Source organism: Oncorhynchus clarkii, chromosome 1, assembly GCF_045791955.1.
Source record: "Oncorhynchus clarkii lewisi isolate Uvic-CL-2024 chromosome 1, UVic_Ocla_1.0, whole genome shotgun sequence".
Classification (NCBI taxonomy): domain Eukaryota; kingdom Metazoa; phylum Chordata; class Actinopteri; order Salmoniformes; family Salmonidae; genus Oncorhynchus; species Oncorhynchus clarkii.
Genome location: NC_092147.1, coordinates 77,951,335 through 77,972,762, shown reverse-complemented (window position 1 = coordinate 77,972,762; position 21,428 = coordinate 77,951,335). Strand labels below are relative to the sequence as shown.

Genomic DNA, 21,428 nt, shown 5'->3' with positions numbered 1-21,428 from the left:
GAAGTTTGTCAGACCAGGAGACATCCTGAAAATCGGTCTTCTCACGAGGAACAACATCTCCACCCCGCTGATCCTCAACTGGGGCCCCACAAGGGTGCGTTTTGAGCCCTCTCCTGTACTCCCTGTTCCAACTCAATCATCAAGTTTGCGGACGACACTACAGTGGTAGGCTTGATTACCAACAATGACGAGACTGCCTACAGGGAGGAGGTGAGGGCCCTCGGAGTGTGGTGTCAGGAAAATAACCTCATACTCAACGTCATCAAAACAAAGGAGATGATTGTGGACTTTAGGAAACAGCAGAGGGAGCACCCCCCTATCCACATCGTCGGGACAGTAGTGGAGAGGGTAGTAAGTTTTAAGTTCCTCGGCGTACACATCACGGACAAACTGAATTGGTCCACCCACACAGACAGAGTCATGAAGAAGGTGCAGCAGCACCTCTTCAACCTCAGGAGGCTGAAGAAATTCGGCTTGTCACCAAAAGCACTCACAAACTTCTACAGATGCACAATTGAGAGCATCCTGTCGGGCTGTATCACCGCCTGGTACGGCAACTGCTCCGCCCTCAACCGTAAGGCATTCCAGAAGGTAGTGAGGTCTGCACAACGCATCACCGGGGGCAAACTACCTGCCCTCCAGGACACCTACACCACCCGATGTCACAGGAAGGCCATAAAGATCATCAAGGACAACAACCACCCGAGCCACTCCCTGTTCACCCCGCTATCATCCAGAAGGCGAGGTCAATACAGGTGCATCAAAGCAGGGACCGAGAGACTGAAAAACAGCTTCTATCTCAAGGCCATCAGACTGTTAAACAGCCACCACTAACATTGAGTGGCTGCTGCCAACACACTGACTCAACTCCAGCCACTTTAATAATGGAAATTGATGGGAAAATATATCACTAGCCACTTTAAACAATGCTACTTAATATAATGTTTACATACCCTACGTTACTCATCTCATATGTATATATTGTACTCTATATCATCTACTGCATCTTTATGTAATACATGTTTCACAAGCCACTTTAAACTATGCCACTTTGTTTACATACCCTACATTACTCATCTCATATGTATATACTGTACTCGATACCATCTACTGCATCTTGCCTATGCCGGTTTGTACCATCACTCATTGATATATCTTTATGTACATATTCTTTATCCCTTTACACTTGTGTGTGTATAAGGTAGTAGTTTTGGAATTGTTAGGTTAGATTACTTGTTGGTTATTACTGCATTGTCGGAACTAGAAGCACAAGCATTTCGCTACACTCGCATTAACATCGGCTAACCATGTGTATGTGACAAATAAAATTTGATTTAATTTGAAATGTCTGTAGCGACCAAACAGTTTGGGCTAATATGATAACCCCCTTTTCGAAGTTGAAACTCTCACGAACATGTACATGCCGGTGGTTTTGCTCTAGGACGCCCACAAGCCTCGCAGGACTTGTTTGAAGGTAGCCCAGCTTTAAAAATGAATGGTTGTAAAGTGCCTTCAGAAAGTATTCACATCCCTCTACTTTTTCCAGATTTTGTTGTTACTACCTGAATTGAAAATTGATTAAATGTAGATTGTGTGTTACTGATCTACACACACTGCCCCATAATGTCAAAGTGGAAATATGTTTTAGACATCTTTAAAAATTAATAAAAGATTAAAAGCTGAAATGTCTTGAGTCAATAAGTATTCAGCCCCTATGTTATGGCAAGCCTAAATGAGTTCAGGTGTAAAAATGTGCTTAACAAGTCTAAGTTGCATGGACTCACTCTGTGTGCAGTAATAGTGTTTAACATGATTTTTGAAGAACTAACTACCCCATTTCTTTATGGGGTAGTTATTCAAACACATGAATTTCAAGCACAGATTCAATCACAAAGACCAGTGAGGCTTTCCAATGCTTTGGAAAGGTAATCTATTGGTAGATTTAAAAAATAAATCAAAAAATAAAAATAAATAAAAGTAAGACCTTATTCATGACACTTGTATTAATCCACCCAGTGACGACAAAGATACAGGCATCCTTCCTAACTCAGTTGAAGAAAACCGTTGAGGGATTTGGCCAATGGTGATTTTAAACCAGTTGCACAGTTAAATGGCTGTGATACAGTGCATTTGAAAAGTATTGGACATTTTCCACATTTTGTTACGTTACAGCGTTATTTTAAAATAGATTCAATTGTTTTTCTCCCTTACCAATCTACTCACAATCCCCCATAATGACAAAGCAAAAACAGTTTTTTCCAAATGTATAAAATAATAAATTCAAGTATAAAATGTACATAAGTATTCAGACCCTTTACTCAGTACTTTGTTGGAGCACCTTTGGCAGTGCTTACGGCCTCGATTCTTCTTAGGTAGGATGCTACAAGCTTGGCACACCTGCATTTGGGGAGTTTCTCCCATTCTTCTCTGCAGATCCTCTCAAGCTCTGTCAGGTTGGATGGGGAGCGTCGCTGCACAGCTATTTTCAGGTCTCTCCAGAGATGTTTAATCGGGTTCTAGTCCGGGCTCAAGGCTGGGCTACAAGGACATTCAGAGACTTGTCCCAAAGCCACTCCTGCATTGTCTTGGCTGTGTGCTTAAGGTCGTTGTACTGTTGGAAGGTGAACCTTTGCCCTAGTCTGAGGTCCTCAGTGCTCTGGAGCAGGTTTTCGTCAAGGATCTCTCTACTTTGCACCATTCATCTTTCCCTCGATCTTGACTCGTCTCCCACTCCCTGCCTCTGATAAACATCCCCACAGCATGATGCTGCCACCAGCATGCTTCACCGTAGGGATGGTGCCAGGTTTCCTCCAGACGTGACGCTTGGCATTCATGCCAAAGAGTTCAATCTTGGTTTCATCAGACCAGTGAATCTTGTTTCTCATGGCCTGAGAGTCCTTTAGGTGCCTTTTGGCAAACACCAAGTGGGCTGTCGTGCCTTTTACTGAGAAGGGGCTTCCATCTGGCCACTCTACCATAAAGACCTGATTGGTGGAGGGCTGCAGAGATGGTTGTCCTTCTGGAAGGTTCTCCCATCTCCACAGAGGAACTCTGGAGCTCTGTCAGAGTGACCATCGGGTTCTTGGTCACCTACCTGACCAAGGCCCTTCTCCCCCGATTGCTCAGTTTGGCCGGGCGGAGAGCTTGAGGAGGAGTGTTGGTGGTTCCAAACTTCTTCCATTTAAGAATGATGGAAGCCGAGGCCTCCAGGGTGGCGCAGAGACTCTGGGTTCGCGCCCAGGCTCTGTCGTAAACGGCCGCGACCGGGAGGTCCGTGGGGCGACGCACAATTGGCCTAACGTCGTCCGGGTTAGGGAGGGCTTGGCCGGTAGGGATGTCCTTGTCTCATCGCGCACCAGTGACTCCTGCTGTGGGCCGGGCGCAGTGCGCGCTAACCAATTGGTGCGGCTGGCTTCCGGGTTGGATGCGTGCTGTGTTAAGAAGCAGTGTGGCTTGGTTGGGTTGTGTATCGGAGGACGCATGACTTTCAACCTTCGTCTCTCCCGATCCCGTACGGGAGTTGTAGCGATGAGACACGATAGTAGCTACTAAACAATTGGATACCATGAAATTGGGGAGAAAAAGGGGGTAAAATTATTTTTAAAAGAACGATGGGAAGGGGACCTTGGGGACCTTCAATTCTTGGGGACCTTCAATGCTGCAGACATTTTTTGGTACCCTTCCCCAGATCTGTGCCTCGACACAATCCTGTCTCTGAACTTTTTGCTCTGACATGCATTGTCAGCTGTGAGACAGCTATATAGACAGGTGTGCCCCTTTCCAAATCATGTCCAATCAATTGAATTTACCACAGGTGAACTCCAATCAAGTTGTAGAAACATCTCAAGGATGATTAATGGTAACAGGATGCACTTGAGCTCAATTCCTCATAGCAAAAGGTCTGAATAATGTAAATAAGGTTTTTCTATTTTATTTGTAATACATTTGAAACCGTTTCTAAAAACCTGTTTTTAGTAATAGTGCAAAAAAAAACGTTTTGTCCTAAATACAAAGCATTATGTTTGGGGCAAATCCAACACAACACCACTCTCTTAATATTTTTAATCATGGTGATGGCTGCATCATGTTATGGGTATACTTGTCATCGACAAGGATAATAACCTAAAACACGAAGCAAATATACACTGGAGTTACTTACCAAGATGACATTGAATGTTCCTGAGTGGCCTAGTTACAGTTTTGACTTCAATGGTGTTGAAAATCGGTTTCAATACTTGAAAATGGCTATCTAGCAATGAGATATATATATATATATATATATATATATATATATATATATATATATATATATATATATATATATATATATATATATATATATATATGGAAGTAGTTTAGTGCCAAAAAAAGGGGTTAAATATGGGTACAAAATATATATAAATAATTTCCTGATCTATCTTCGATAATTTAGATACAGGACAGACACTTCAAAACACACTTAAGATACTTAAAAAAAAAAAAATACATTACTATCTGTTTAGACTCTAGACTAGAGGTTAAGCTCCTGACCTGTGTTGATGGCCGTGTGTTTGTTTGCCCGTGACTGACTACAGTCGCAGTACGGTCTAGCCTTTGTATGTTTGTGTGTGTTGTCCCTAATCATCTCATACACACAGCCTTTGACACACCATGCAAGCTGTTTTTATCGGGTAGAGCTCTGTTTGTTTGGCATAGGGCTCTGTGGGTTTGCTTTTTTTCCTTTGACCTTAGGGTGTTGAGCAGTGGTGGCTGCATAGAAAGCTGCTTTTCAGCTTGATTTGGCCCTAATGTGCTCACTGGGCCAGTACAATGGGTCAGCCACTGGACAGATTATCTCATTTCAACGGAGCAACTCTCCCTAACCCTTCTGTCTATCCAGCTTTCCCAGTGCAGCATGTTACTAAACATTGACATGGGGACAAGGAAATAACCAAATTATGTACATTTACAGATGGAAACTTCTTACTTCTGGTCTTAACAGTGTACCTTTTATACACTACACTACTACTTGTGTTCCACTTTCTATGTTCTGGATACAGTAGGATTTTCATTAATGCTTACAGAACGGACACAGAGAATTGTGCTATGCATCATATCACTCAGTCCCAAAACCCCTGTGTTGTATGTTGTTATATTCATGTACCTCTGTTATTGTTGTACAGAATGTTTATTTTTATCTGTCTGTTGGAATTTTCATATCAGACAATAAGATCAGTGACAATAAAACATTTAAAAATTATATTTTCAAGCATCCTGGTAGTCTTTCAGTAGCTCAAATGAAAATGTATGGTACATGATCTCTGTCAGTCATGTGTATTTTCAGTTATATTCGTTTGCTTGATTGCTCACGTGTGTGTGTGTGTTTTCCACCAGGTTTAAGCGACTGGAGGTCCTTGCTGTGTTTGCCTCCACGGTGCTGGTGCAGCTGGGCGCTCTGTTCATCCTGAAGGAGAGGTAGGTGGAACCAGGGTTTACCCCTGTTTTGGGACACGGGGTGGGGGACGGGGGCTACTGAATATTTCAGAGCTGTGAGAATGTCTGCTTGTGCCCACACCTAGGGCCAAGGCGATCAGAGCCAGGGTTTATCCAGAGGTCACTGCTCAGGCAGGCGAGGGTTTTAGAGGGGGGGTGCTGATGACGGCGCAGTCACTACCTCTTTTCACTCGGCTGCCAACTAGTACATCGACCATGTGTGTCCTATGTAGGGCTAGTGCAGTGTGTTCGGGGGGGTTGTGTTGATGATTGTAGGACATTTCAGCACTGTGGGAATGTTTGTTCGTACCTATGTCCACACCTCAACCTGAAGCACCCATTAGAGAAGGCAGGGTTTATCTAGCGGTCACGTCTCTGCAGGGTAGAGGAGGGGAGAGGTGATGACGTTACACTGTTTCTTTCACCTGGCTGCCAAACAACATGTCAAGCACGTGTGTAACAAGGCTTCCGTCATTCAGAGAGAGAGAAACGGGCGGGGGGGACACTCAAATTAGTATGATATTACATTTGGTATGGTTACTTAATCCATAAGAGTCTAAGCCCTGTCTAACACGGTGGAGGGTTCTACTAAGCTATATGGAATTATTTTTAAAAGGTCCTACCAAGGATCATTTAGCAATTTGATTTTGAATTGTAATACTACCTGAAGTATAAAAAAAAATTGGGCCTTAATACAATTAGCCCATACAAACATATTGAATACCAGATTCACTACATGGAACAACAGTTTCTCCTCCCAAAAAATAAAAAGGAAGTTTGTTCTGAAGTGTCAAAGATATAAGAAAGATCAGGAATATTATATAACCTCTTATTTTTGGCACTAAACTGTGTCCATATATACAGTTGAAGTCGAAGTTTACATACACTTAGGTTGGAGTCATTAACTTGTTTTTCAACCACTCCACACATTTCTTGTTAACAAACTATAGTCGCTTGGTTAGGACATCTACTTTGTGCATGACACAAGTAATTTTTCCAACAATTGTTTACAGACAGATTATTTCACTTATAATTCACTGTATCACAATTCCAGTGGGACAGAAGTTTACATACACAAAGTTGACTGTGTCTTTAAATAGCTTGGAAAATTCCAGAAAATTACGTCATGGCTTTAGAAGCTTCTGATAGGCGAATTGACATCATTTGAGTCAATTGGAGGTTTACCTGTGGATGTATTTCAAGGCCTACCTTCAAACTCAGTGCCTCTTTTCTTGACATGATGGGAAAATTTAAAGACATCTACCAAGACCTCAGAAAATAAATTGTAGACCTCCACATGTCTGGTACATCATTGGGAGTAATTTCCAAACTCCTGAAGGTACCACGTTCATCTGTACAAACAATAGTACGCAAGTATTAACACCATGGGACCACGCAGCCGTGATACCGACCTTGCCAAGGCTTTTGACTCTGTCAATCACCATATTCTTATCGGCATACTCAGTAGCCTCGGTTTTTCGGATGACTGCCTTGCCTGGTTCACCAATTACTTTGCAGACAGAGTTCAGTGTGTCAAATCGGAGGGCGTGCTGTCCGGTCCTCTGGCAGTCTCTATGGGGGTGCCACAGGGTTCAATTCTCGGGCCGACTCTTTTCTCTGTATATATCAATGATGTTGCTCTTGCTGCGGGCGATTCCCTGATCCACCTCTACGCAGACGACACCATTCTATATACTTTCGGCCCGTCCTTGGACACTGTGCTATCTAACCTCCAAACGAGCTTCAATGCCATACAACACTCCTTCTGTGGCCTCCAACTGCTCTTAAACGCTAGTAAAAACCAAATGCATGCTTTTCAACCGTTAGCTGCCTGTACCCGCACGCCTGACCAGCATCACCACCCTGGATGGTTCCGACCTTGAATATGTGGACATCTATAAGTACCTAGGTGTCTGGCTAGACTGCAAACTCTCCTTCCAGACTCATATCAAACATCTCCAATTGAAAATCAAACCAAGAGTCGGCTTTCTATTCCGCAACAAAGCCTCCTTCACTCACGCCGCCAAACTTACCCTAGTAAAACTGACTATCCTACCGATCCTCGACTTCGGCGATGTCATCTACAAAATTGCTTCCAACACTCTACTCAGCAAACTGGATGCAGTTTATCACAGTGCCATCCGTTTTGTCACTAAAGCACCTTATACCACCCACCACTGCGACTTGTATGCTCTAGTCGGCTGGCCCTCGCTACATATTCGTCGCCAGAACCACTGGCTCCAGGTCATCTACAAGTCCATGCTAGGTAAAGCTCCGCCTTATCTCAGTTCACTGGTCACGATGGCAACACCCATCCGTAGCACGCGCTCCAGCAGGTGTATCTCACTGATCATCCCTAAAGCCAACACCTCATTTGGCCGCCTTTCGTTCCAGTTCTCTGCTGCCTGTGACTGGAACGAATTGCAAAAATCGCTGAAGTTGGAGCCTTTTATCTCCCTCACCAACGTCAAACATCTGCTATCTGAGCAGCTAACCGAGCGCTGCAGCTGTACATAGTCTATCGGTAAACAGCCCACCCATTTTTACCTACCTCATCCCCATACTGTTTTTATTTATTTTATTTTCTGCTCTTTTGCACACCAATATCTCTACCTGTACATGACCATCTGATCATTTATCACTCCAGTGTTAATCTGCAAAATTGTAATTATTCGCCTACCTCCTCATGCCTTTTGCACACGATGTATATAGACTCTCCTTTTTTCTACTGTATTATTGACTTGTTAATTGTGTACTCCATGTGTAACTCTGTGTTGTCTGTTCACACTGCTATGCTTTATCTTGGCCAGGTCGCAGTTGCAAATGAGAACTTGTTCTCAACTAGCCTACCTGGTTAAATAAAGGTGAAATAAAAAAAATAAAAAAATATTGGTAAGCAACTCCAGTGTATATTTGACCTTGGTTATTGTCCTGCTGAAAGGTGAATTAATCTCCCAGTGTCTGATGAAAAGCCGACTGAACCAGGTTATGCTCTAGGAATTTGCCTATGCATAGCTCCATTCCATTTATTTTTTTTATCCTGAAAAACTCCCCAGTCCTTAACGATTACAAGCATGCCCATAACATGATGCAGCCACCACTATGCTTGAAAATTTGGAGAGTGGTACTCATTAATGTGTTGTATTGGATTTGCCCCAAACATAACGTTTTGTCCTGAGTACAAGGGGCTAATTGCTTTGCCTCATTTTTTGCAGTATTTCTTTAGTGCCTTGTTGCAAACAGGATGCATGTTTTGGATTTGTTTTATTCTGTACAGGCTTCCTTCTTTTCACTCTGTCAATTAGGCTGATACATTCTGTTTTCACAGCCATTAAACTATGTATCTGTTTTAAAGACACCATTGGCCTCCAGGTGAAATCCCTGAGCAGTTTTCTTCCTCTCTGGCAACTGAGTTAGAAAGGACGCCTGTATCTTTGTAGTGACTGGGTGTATTGATACACCATCCAATGTGTAATTAATAACTTCAACATGCTCGAAGGGATATTCAATGTCTGCTTTTTGAGTTGTTTTACACATCTACCAATAAGCGCTCTTTTTGTGAGGCATTGGAAAACCTCCCTGGTCTTTGTGGTTGAATCTGTGTTTGAAATTCACTGCTCGGCTGAGGGACCTTACAAATAATTGTATGTGTGGGGTACCGAGATGAGGTAGTCATTCAAAAATAATGTTAAACACTATTGCAAACAGAGGGAGTCCATGCAACTAATTGTGTGACTTGTTAAGCAAATTTCTACTCCTGAACTTATTTAGGCTTGTCATAACAAAGGGGTTGAGTAGTTGACTCAAGACATTTCAGCTTTTAATTTTGAATTAATTTGTAAAAAATATCAAACATAATTCCACTTTGACATTATGGGGTATTATGTGTAATCCAGTCACAACATCTCTATTTAATCCATTCAGGTTGTAAACCAACAAAATGTGATAAAATTCAAGGGGTGTGAATACTTTCTGAAGGCACTGTAAATCTGTGTCTGTAATAAATACAGGCTGCAGTAGCCAGCCATGCATTATGCTATTTATTAGCTTATTTTGTTGATAATTGAATAGGACTAAATAAATCATGTGCATTTTCATCTGTCAGGGTCGATTGCCTTTGAACAATGTGTGTGGAAGAGTTAAGCAACATAACGATGAGCTCTGAGTGATAGCGAAGCAATGCACACTTGAGGTATACGCTTTACTGGCATTTAAAGCTCACTTCCGGATTTTCCGATCACGAGTAGATCCGATTTCGAGTATCAACTATGATAAAATGGATACGACTACGAATGCGAGTATGACTAGAACAGCAGCCCAATAGAGAGTTTCCTGGTATATGAAGTGCCCTTGTACTATAACAGCCCAACAGAGGGTTTCCTTGTCAGGTCACGTGGTACCTTTCTTGTTTATTAACTTGTCCCATATTGTCCCGTGTTTCTATGTGACACTGTTTTTCTTCCCTTCTGTTATTTTGTCAGTGTGGAGAGATTCGTGGAGCAGCCTGAGGTGCACACGTAAGTAGGCCCCGGTCCAAACACGCTTGCCCACACGCCCGTGTTCCACACACACACTCCAGGGAGAACAGCAGCCCAAACAAACATCACAGGCAGGTCCAGACAGTGCTAGCCTACCGTCGCTCTCGTCTCTCTAAACTGAAAACAATGTGATTTTCAGCTAATTATGTTGCCATCACTCGCCACAGCCTGGATCACCATTATGAAACAAAGATTAGTAGTTTGATGAAAACAAGACCGACTTAAACCTGTCTCCGTTGACGAGATTACATTTCAAAGCAGTGGAACATTGGAGTGCTCTATCACTAAAACCACAAGTATTATTTTCACTGCTGGGCAGCAGGTGTTAGCCAGGCAAGACGTCACATGTTCCAGGTACCACAACATTTAATCTAGTGTAGAACATCCATTTACAATGCAGCACCCACTGACTTCCCTCAGCATTAAAATCTGCCTCAGTTGATTTGTTTTTGGATATAAAAAAAATTGAATTGTCTCTATTTGGTTGTTTTGATGTTTGTGTTTTGGACACTTTTACACGTGTTTGTTTTCCATCACAATTCACTTCTTCTTTAACTTCATTGTGAAAGTGTCATGTATTCCAACTTTAACAGTAATTAGCCTAGTACTTGTGTAGTGAACGGCAATGGAGACAACTGTACAAGCCATGGAGAGTGTGTGTGCTATGTTTGACATCAATGTGTTACAAGTGTGCGTCTATTTTGTACTGATAATGGTACGTGTGTGTGTGTGTGTGTGTGTGTGTGTGTGTAGGGGTCGTCTGTTGGTGGGGACCTTTGTAGCTCTGTTCTTCAACCTGCTAACTCTTCTCTCTGTGAAGAACAAGCCCTTTGTCTACGTATCAGAAGGTAGGTCAACTCTGACTCTCCTCACTGCCTAGTATATCGGAGGTTATAATGAACTGTCTCTACTAACTTACTGTATGGAAAAAGAGGTTGCCGATATCACAGTATGTCATTTATAAAGCAACATTTTTGTAGTTCATTCTGGGATAGTATTAGGTCTTGTTTTCAACTGTGTTTGTCAGTAATGGATTCCACACAGTCATTGATAATCAATTCTGTCTGTGGTACATGGCAGTCCTAGTAGCCATGGTGCCGCCCTACTGTGCCTGGTCCTGCTGTACGTGGTTGTCTGTTGCATTCTGGCTGCTATTAACCTGAGCTGCCAGCTGGGGAGCTGGCGCTGCACGATGCCTGTCTGTGACTGCAGTGATTCACTAAGCAGGGCCCAAGCTGTCATCTCTCACTGTTAGTTTGTAAATCGTCATTGACACAGTTATGGACTCTGGGACAATCCAGCCCCTATACTAGTTGACCCCCTACAACAGACTCACTGAAATCCAATGAGACTTTTCATAGTGTACACACACAGCCCTTTGCACGTCATTAGCACTGTCTCTACTCTAGCTCACAATACAACCAGTATTCTGAGAAAAAACTAAGTTTGCTAGAGAGCGAGGAGCGATGGGAGGTAAGCAGTAAGGTGAGCGAAAGAGATGAGAATGGCCATAGAAGAGAGCTGGAGTAAATGAATGAATGGAGGGAGACGAGAGGAAAACACAACCCATGGAGATCACACAGTCAGCACTCTACCTAGTAGAGGGCAGCGTAGAAAGCTGAGCTTTCTGTCTTTGTTTGTTTTGAGCCCAATGTTTACAACACACAAGCAAAATGTTGACACTGTCCCCTTTGTCTATGGCCTTTTCTGTATTAGTGTCCGCTCCGATTTGCCCAAAGTTTTTGATCAGTGCAGATGGGGTGTATTTGGTCCATGGCCTCTTAGGAAGGCTAAATGGCTTTGCTATCTTATGTAATTAAGGTCTTTAGTGGAGCAGTATGCTTGGTTAGGAGCCCTACGGCTGTCTTGCTGTCCTCCTTCGCCTTGCCTTAGAATGACTTAATCTGCTCGAGGACCATTACGACACGAGATGTGCTTAGATCATGGACGAATGAGCAGTCTTCTCAGTCGGCCTTGTCTGTCACCCAGTCACGTGCCACAGAGGAGACCTCTGAATGGCTCTGCTTGTGCCTCCACCAATCCTCGGTTTGGAAGGAGGAGTTCTTGTGTTTGGATCTTAGCAGGTTGTGTTGAGTAACAGTGATGTAGTACACAATGACTGATGATTGTCATATTAGTGTGCACCTTTAGATCAGACGAAAGGTGAAATTCCGACATGTCACATGGGGTCATCTCTTTAATCCGATTGGAATGTTCAGTCACCAGCGGATATAGTGAGGAGAGGAGGTCCAGTGCAGGCAGAGCTAGAAGATGGAGCAGGATGAAACTGAGTCGACATTCCATCTCAGTTTTCTGTCCCCAAAACTATTATGAACACAGTACACTACATTTGGTAGACTTAACAATTTGTCAGTGTTTCAAGAAATGTCATTGTTTTTAAGGAGGGTAAGGGTGAAGTGTCCCAAGCATCTTTGACCTGTATTCTGACTTACTGCCCCCGCTAACTGCTTGTATCCACAGCACTAACTTGTGAGTTGGTGATCTCCCGCTCGTTTAGTAAAGTGCAATCAGTTCTCTGCTTTCGCTCTGTTTATCATACTGATGCATGTGTGATAAAGTCTGTCTTGCTTGTGTATGTTTGCCATCCTTAAATACAAGTATAATTGTTAAATTACGAACCTAGTTGGTTTAGCTACGGAGAAAGACAGGAACCTTCCAGCTAACCATTATTGGCTGAGATAATGGCTGGGCTGGACATGCTGAGGGATGAATTCGGATTGGTCTGCCATGTAGCATTCATATGTTTAACATGAGCTGCTCAGTATGTGTAGGTAATCCTTTCTAATGTAGCTTTTTTGAAAGATATCACAAACTTCAAAAGTGTTGCTATTGCTGGATGATCGTGCCATTCTGACTCTGAAAATGAATCAGACAATGAGGAAATCCCTGATTTAGGTTCAAATAAAATCATTGAATCAGACATTGTAGACTCTTCTGAAACGGTGATCAACAGTGTTGTCACCAAAGAAGTTGACCTAGTTTTGAAATCACTGGAATACCCGGTGGAAGCAGGGTATGAAACCCAAGGAGAAAATTCTGGCGTTTGATTGCAAATATGCGGAGGGAGTCAAAAAGAGAACACAAAGAAGGCTGTTGTATAAAGCACATCTCTGGATTGCATTTTCAAACTAAGGGCAACTATGGCATCCTTGACAGAGAGGGAGAAGCGTTCAGCCATGTATACGGTTAAGGGAGTCTAGCTAGCTTCATTTTCAGATATTATGTTTCTAATTTTCTCAATTTTCATTGCATGTTAAAACATACTGTTAGTTAGCTAACTAACGTTAGCTGGCTGGCTTGCTAGCTAACGTTACGTTACGTGTATGATCTGTGTAGTAATATTATTTGTATCTCAGAAATCCTTTTGCATTGTTAGTCTGTTAGCTAGCTAACATTGAACCTAGTTGGTTAGCTTTAGCTACTTGCAGATTCATTCATGGTAGTAATGTTATGGGTTGGGATTATGGTTCGTTGTCTACCTGTACCGTTTACACCTTCTGTATCCTGTGCATGTGCCAAACTTTGACATACAGTGGGGCAAAAAAGTATTTAGTCAGCCACCAATTGTGCAAGTTCTCCCACTTAAAAAGATGAGAGGCATGTAATTTTCATCATAGGTACACTTCAACTATGACAGACAAAATGTTGTAGGATTTTTTATTAATTTATTTGCAAATTATGGTTGAAAATAAGTATTTGGTCAATAACAAAAGTTTATCTCAATACTTTGTTATATACCCTTTGTTGGCAATGACAGAGGTCAAACATTTTCTGTAAGTCTTCACAAGGTTTTCACACACTGTTGCTGGTATTTTGGCCCATTCCTCCATGCAGATCTCCTCTAAAGCAGTGACGTGTTGGGGCTGTTGCTGGGCAACACGGACTTTCAACTCCCTCCAAAGATTTTCTATGGGGTTGAGATCTGGAGACTGGCTAGGCCACTCCAGGACCTTGAAATGCTTCTTACGAAGCCACTCCTTCGTTGCCCGGGTGGTGTGTTTGGGATCATTGTCATGCTGAAAGATCCAGCCACGTTTCATCTTCAATGCCCTTGCTGATGGAACAAGGTTTTCACTCAAAATCTCACGATACATGGCCCCATTCATTCTTTCCTTTACACTGATCAGTCGTCCTGGTCCCTTTGCAGAAAAATAGCCCCAAAGCATGATGTTTCCACCCCCATGCTTCACAGTAGGTATGGTGTTCTTTGGATGCAACTCAGCATTCTTTGTCCTCCAAACACGACGAGTTGAGTTTTTACCAAAAAGTTATATTTTGGTTTCATCAGACCATATGACATTCTCCCAATCTTCTTCTGGATCATCCAATGCTCTCTAGCAAATTCAGACGGGCCTGGACATGTACTGGCTTAAGCAGGGGGACACGTCTGGCACTGCAGGATTTGAGTCCCTGGCGGCGTAGTGTGTTACTGATGGTAGGCTTTGTTATTTTGGTCCCAGCTCTCTGCAGGTCATTCACTAGGTCCCCCCGTGTGGTTCTGGGATTTTTGCTCACCGTTCTTGTGATCATTTTGACTCCACGGGGTGAGATCTTGCGTGGAGCCCCAGATCGAGGGAGATTATCAGTGGTCTTGTATGTCTTCCATTTCCTAATAATTGCTCCCACAGTTGATTTCTTCAAACCAAGCTGCTTACCTATTGCAGATTCAGCCTTCCCAGCCTGGTGTAGGTCTACAATTTTGTTTCTGGTGTCCTTTGACAGCTATTTGGTCTTGGCCATAGTGGAGTTTGGAGTGTGACTGTTTGAGGTTGTGGACAGGTGTCTTTTATACTAATAAAAGTTCAAACAGGTGCCATTAATACAGGTAACGAGTGGAGGACAGGGGAGCCTCTTAAAGAAGAAGTTACAGGTCTGTGAGAGCCAGAAATCTTGCTTGTTTCTAGGTGACCAAATACTTATTTTCCACCATAATTTGCAAATAAATTAATAAAAAATCCTACAATGTGATTTTCTGGATTTTTTTTTCTCATTTTGTCTGTCATAGTTGAAGTGTACCTATGATGAAAATTACAGGCCTCATCTTTTTAAGTGGGAGAACTTGCACAATTGGTGGCTGACTAAATACTTTTTTGCCCCACTGTATACTACATTCATAATTTAAATGCATGGGTTTATTGGTGTTAAAATACACCAGTTAGGCTATTTTGGACGATCAGGCTGATAGTTGTTTTTGTGTTTATGCGTTTTTCATAACAACAAGTTTGAATGTCGGACAACAATGGAATATTAGTGATGTCACTGTGACAACTGTCTACAGACATGTAGATAGACGTAGTATAAACCAGCCTTTAGTCTTAATCTTTGGTTGAGTACACTGCCATACTCGCTCTGTTAAGCACATGGCCTCATCTGAATCCTTAAAGAGATGGGTGGGGCTAAGGCTTAAGAGGGTCTGAACGATGCTGAATGGGTGTAGGCAAAGAGCTCTCCAGTAGGTGTACCAAAACATTCAAGGGCCATTTTCTCAAAAGTGGGGTGACATGTTAATCAACTTTGAAAGCAGAAATCCTTTCCAATTGTTCCTCAACTGTAGTGTATGATATACAGTGCCTTCGGAAAGTTTACATACCCCTTGACTTTTTCCACATTTTGTTACATTGCAGCCTTAATCTAATAATTAAATGGAAAAGTAAAAAAAAAAAAGCAAAAACAGTTTTTTAGAAATGTTTTGAAATGTATTACAAATAAAAAACAGATACCTCATTTACGTAAGTATTCAGACCCTTTGCTATGTCACTCGAAATTGAGCTCAGATGCATTCTGTTTCCATTGATCGCCCTTGAGATGTTTCTACAACTTGGAGTCCACTTGTGGTAAATTAAATTGATTGGACATGATTTGGAAAGGCGCACACCTGTCTATATAAGGTCCCACAGTTGACAGTGTATGTCAGAGCAAAAATCAAGCCATGAGGTGGAAGGAATTGTCCGTAGAGCTCAGAGACAGGATTGTGTCGAGGCACAGATCTGGGGAAGGGTACCAAAAACATTCTGCAGCATTGAAGGTCCCCAAGAATACAGTGCCTCCCTCATTCTTAAATTGAAGAAGTTTGGAACCACCAAGACTCTTCCTAGAGCTGGCCGCCCGGCCAAACTGAGCAATCGGGGGGAAAGGGCCTTGGTCAGGGAGGTGACCAAGAACCCGATGGTCACTCTGACACCCATCCAACCTGACAGAGCTTGAGAGGATCTGTAGAGAATAATGGGAAAAGCTCCCCAAATACAGGTGTGCCATGCTTGTAGCAACACACCCAAGAAGACTTGAGGCTGTAATCACTGCCAAAGGTGCTTCAACAAAGTACTGAGTAAAGGGTCTGAATACAGTACTTACGTAAATGTAATATTTCAAGGTTTTTTTATAGCAAAAATGTCTAAAAACCCTGTTTTTGCTTTGTCATTATGGGGTATTATGTGACGATGAGGAGAAAAAAAACATTTAATCAATTTTAATTATTGTACAATTATTGTAAAAATAAATAAAAAAACACCATTTAATTATTTATTTGTTAATGTAAGATAGAGCCGGTCGGTCACAGATAATTTGTTTATCTTAAAATGTAAAAAGAAATTATACTTTATTGTATTAATTGGTACGAATAAGAAATATTGTAAAAGGAAGAGCCAATTGGTGGGAATGAAATGGAACAGGTCCCATCCACTAGATTCCTCAGTTTTAATTGATGAAACGGTATCCTGGAAAGATCATATTCAATTTGTCTGCAGCAAAGTGATGAAATCTGTTGGTATAATCAGAAAGATTGGTGATTTGGTTCATCAGGCTTGCTTCCTAACTCTATAGCTTAATTTACTCATGTGTCATTTACTGTAATATTGTCTGGGTCAGTAATGTTGTGTCTTTGGACTATCATTAAAGTGAAGACTGTTTTATTATCAAATCAATTCTCTGTGTAATTATTACGTGATTAAACTAATAATGTAAACATTAATTAACTAGGAAGTTGGTGCACTACTGGAAAATGTTGAGTTACTATTTCCCGAATTTAACTCTCTTCGGGTACTTTCATACCTTATCGATTATAGTCACTTATTAATATATTATTACCTCATCAGTCATTCTGAATGTCGCAAACTCTTGGCTATCTGCACGAACCCTAGCATAAATGATGAATCGGCGATATACGAATTGGTTTAATTATTAATTTACTAACTAAATAATCACACAGAATTACATAAACACACACACAGGATAGGTTATGCATTGAGTACTACATAATGCAATGAGAAGTCCCTAGTGGACATAATGCAATGGTCGTTCGATAGAGAAATGTTCTCCAGAATGGATCTTTCAGAGTACCATTTGGTCGTTCGATAGGGAAATGTTCTCCTCTCGTCTTCCTCTCGTCTTCGGTCGAGTTTCCTAGACTATTTTACATATACAGCTGCAGACTGTGAATGTGTAGTCTTTAGTTTTGTAGATTTCTTAACCATTCGTGACGTTTGGACTGCGTCGTTACGTCCTCTGGTCTTTGTAGAGATTTTCTTCTTCTCTGTCGAAAGTTTCAGAGTTCTAGCCATTACGTCCTTCTCAGCTCATGCTGTTGGTCTCGTTGGCCTATTGTAGATTTTGTCAGAAGTGGGTTTTATACACTCTGGGAAAAGGGGGAGTTCCATGACGCCGATGTAATGTCTGTGCTCACGTAGGCATCGCCACTGACTTGGTTAAGACTTTGTATGAAAAACAATTCTCTCATTTAGAAGGCGAACATCAGATTACATCTTCTCACAAATAGTTTCATATTTAATCATATATGTTTCCCCACATTTGGATATGAACCTGAGAACTGGGAAATATATACATTCAGATATAGTTATGTTGTTATAGTGTCCTTCATGAGATCCCCAAACACAGCTGATCTCACAATTGTTCTTCGAGTACCCACGCACCACTCCAACCGCATGGATTTCAGAAATATTGTTTCATTATTCAACCTTTTGATGTTAGAGTTTTGGTGGAAAGAATGTCATTGTTCTAAAGAGTAAATCCTCTCTCAATACTGCATGTCCAGGCAGAGAGTTTCTGCAAGGAATTTCTAGCCGTCATAAAATGGCCAACTTCACCCCTCTTCCCCTCTGCGGGAGAGATTGGGCGCTATAAAGCGGGCCCACTTTAACTTGATCCTTCAGATCTGAACAGGAGATAGTCATGATAGTACATAGTCCTCCTACCTACACAAATTGCTCATCATACAAAAAAAAAAATTGCAAGACTAGCTGCCGCCTCTAATTAACTGGCTCTATCTGCACCTTTGTTTAAGAAACTCAATATCATGTACTTTCATCTACAAATACTAATTTTGTCTAAACCCTTCAATGGATTCTTCCAGCTCAATTCTGAAATCCATTTATATAACAAAAGACACTGCGATAACCTTTACCCTCTCCACTGTCGCACCTCAGTCTATCAGATACTATACTCTGAAATTCTTATCTTCACATTGCCAAACCTCATCCCTCAATAACTTCAAGCGAAGACTGGGGGTCAGCCTGATGAACCAAACTACTCAGTAATCTCCTCCATATAGCCTAACTCTCACATGCGCGCACACACACACATTTAAACAAAAAAAAATGTTGTGGTAACTGATCAATTAATTTATACATTTATAATTAGTTGGTTTTATCTATTTTAACAAACCTTTTTTATTTTTGTACTTATGTACAGCGGTCTAAGGCACTGCATCTCAGTGCAAGAGACGTCACTACAGTCCCTGGTTCAATTCCAGGCTGTATCACATCCGGCCGTGATTTGGAGTCCCATAGGGCGGCTCACAATTGGCCCAGCGTCGTCCAGGTTTGGCCGGGGTAGGCCGTCATTGTAAATAAGAATTTGTTCTTAACTGACTTGCCTAGTTAAATTGAATGTTGTTATTATTTTTGTGGTGTGGTTATCATGTAAGCCCATGGGCTGTCAACCACACCAGCCACACAAAAGTTTTGGGTCACTTAGAAATGTCCTTGTTTTTGAAAGAAAAGCAACTGTTTTGTCCATTAAAATAACATAACATTTATCAGAAATACAGTGCAGACATTGTTAACGCTGTAAATGACTATTGTAGCTGGAAACGGCTGATTTAAAAATGGAATGGAATATCTACATTGGCGTACAGAGGCCCATTATCAGCAACCATCACTCCTGTGTTCCAATGGCATGTTGTGTTAGCTAATCCAAGTTGATCATTTTCAAAGGCTAATTGATCATTACTAAACCCTTTTTCAATTATGTTAGCACAGCTGAAAACTGTTCTGATTAAAGAAGCAATAAAACTGGCCTTCTTTATACTAGTTGAGTATCTGGTGCATCAGCATTTGTGAGTTCGATTACAGGCTCAAAATGGCCAGAAACAAAGAACTTTCTTCTGAAACTCGTCAGTCTATTCTTGTTCTGAGAAATGAAGGCTATTCCATGCGAGAAATTGTCAAGAAACTGAAGATCTCGTACAACGATGTGTACTACTCCCTTCACAGAACAGCGCAAACTGGCTCTAACCAGAATAGAAAGAGGAGTGGGAGGCCCCAGTGCACAACCTTCCTACCTTCAGGCTATGCTCAAACCCTACACCCCAACCCAAGCACTCTGTTCTGCTTCCTGTTCTCTTTTGGCCATCCCACCCCTATGGGAGGGCAGCTCCCAGTCTGCCCAGTCCAAGCTCTTCACTGTCCTGGCACCCCAATGGTGGAACAAGCTTCTCCCGTAAACTGGGACAGCGGAGTCCCTGCCCATCTTCCAAAAACACCTGGAACCCTACCTTTTTCAAAGAGTAAATAATCCCCCTCTTCACTTGCACTTGACCACCCCACCCACTCCTTCTAGCTCTGAAAGCAGCTTAGACGGAGATTAGACTCTAGGGGGTTAAATAATCCCCCTTCTCACCACAACCCCCCCCCCCCTCTAGTTTTGACTTTGCTGACAGCTACTTTATTGCGGAAAAGTGTACTTACTATGCCTGTGGTATGTGGTTGTCTCACCAAGCTATCTTAAGAAGAATGCACTAACTGTAAGTCTCTCTGGATAAGAGTGACTTCTAAATGACTTCAATATCAATGTAGTCATTTAGCAGTCGGTAACAATCAGGGTTAACCTTGTCGCTTCCGCCTATCATTGAAGAACATAATAGGTCATGTCTGCTAGAATATTTTATGAGGGCTATGGGTATTCCATTAATTGGGAGAGTCATTATGAATACATAGTTATAATATACATTACCAAGAATGTGTGTTCATGTGGGCTGAGTAAACGTGTAACTGAAAACATACAAAAAAACAAAGTAAAGTACTTCTTGGTACTTTGAGGCGCTTTTCCTTTTTAGAGCTTTCAAGCACCATCTCCTTTCCTCATTTACCAACCGTCTGTGGATTATGACATTGTAGGTAGATTGGAGAAAGACTGCCACTTATGTATTGTGGTCAGTTTGTATTAATTAAATTAAATTCTAGTGGTTGGTGGGGTCTAGTTAGGGAGAGTCGGTCCACCGAGAGACTGAAGTGAGATGAGTGGAGGCCCCACACACACCTCAGAGTTGTGTGTGATGCCCTCCCAGTCACCCCATCCCAACCCCTCAGATAGAGCCCCTCTCCACTCTCGCCAATAACCACCCTTGAATCTTAGCTATAATGAGAAACAAGGAATAGTAATGACTCGACATCCTCTCTTAATCTTTCCAGAACTCTTATTCATTTTACAGCAGGTTTGCAAGTCAAAATAATAAATACAATTAGATTGTAGTATTGTTAATCCTTCCTTCCCTTTCTCCCAAGCCAAATCCATCCCTCTCCACCTCCCCCTCCCTATTTTCTCCCCCCTTTACCCAACTCAAGTCAAGCTTGTGCTATCACACCCTTGTCCCAAATAAGCATGTCCCTACCTCCCATCCTTGCTAAGCTAAGCTTGTCCCAACCTCCCATTCTTGCCCAGCCAAGCTAAGCTTGTCCCAACCTCCCATCCTTGCCCAGCCAAGCTAAGCTTGTCCCAACCTCCCATCCTTTCCCAGCCAAGCTAAGCTTGTCCCGACCTCCCATCCTTGCCCACCCAAGCTAAGCTTGTCCCGACCTCCCATCCTTGCCCCCCCAACCTAAGCTTGTCCCAACCTCCCATCCTTGCCAAGCTAAGCTTGTCCCAACCTCCCATCCTTGCCCAGCCAAGCTAAGCTTGTTCCGACCTCCCATTCTTGCCCACCCAAACTAAGCTTGTCCCGACCTCCCATGCTTGCCCACCCTCCTTACTGTACCTCCGGCACACTTACACCCATCCATCCATTCTCATTCATTCCCGCCCAACATATAACCTATTCACCCACCCTCCTACGCATTCATATTCACCATCCCTCACCCTCCCATACATATACACACACACACACAC

At 42.2% G+C, this 21,428-nt stretch overlaps 1 protein-coding gene across 1 annotated transcript in view; it reads left to right on the top strand.

Annotated features, from left to right (window-relative positions):
* Positions 1-21,428, top strand: part of LOC139412810 (zinc transporter 6-like) — a 75,227-nt gene that overhangs the window by 30,311 nt on the left and 23,488 nt on the right. The window contains exons 7-9 of the mRNA XM_071159540.1: positions 5,374-5,454; positions 9,954-9,989; positions 10,764-10,858. Coding sequence (XP_071015641.1) covers positions 5,374-5,454; positions 9,954-9,989; positions 10,764-10,858 — 212 coding nt within the window. The remainder of the gene's footprint in view (positions 1-5,373; positions 5,455-9,953; positions 9,990-10,763; positions 10,859-21,428) is intronic.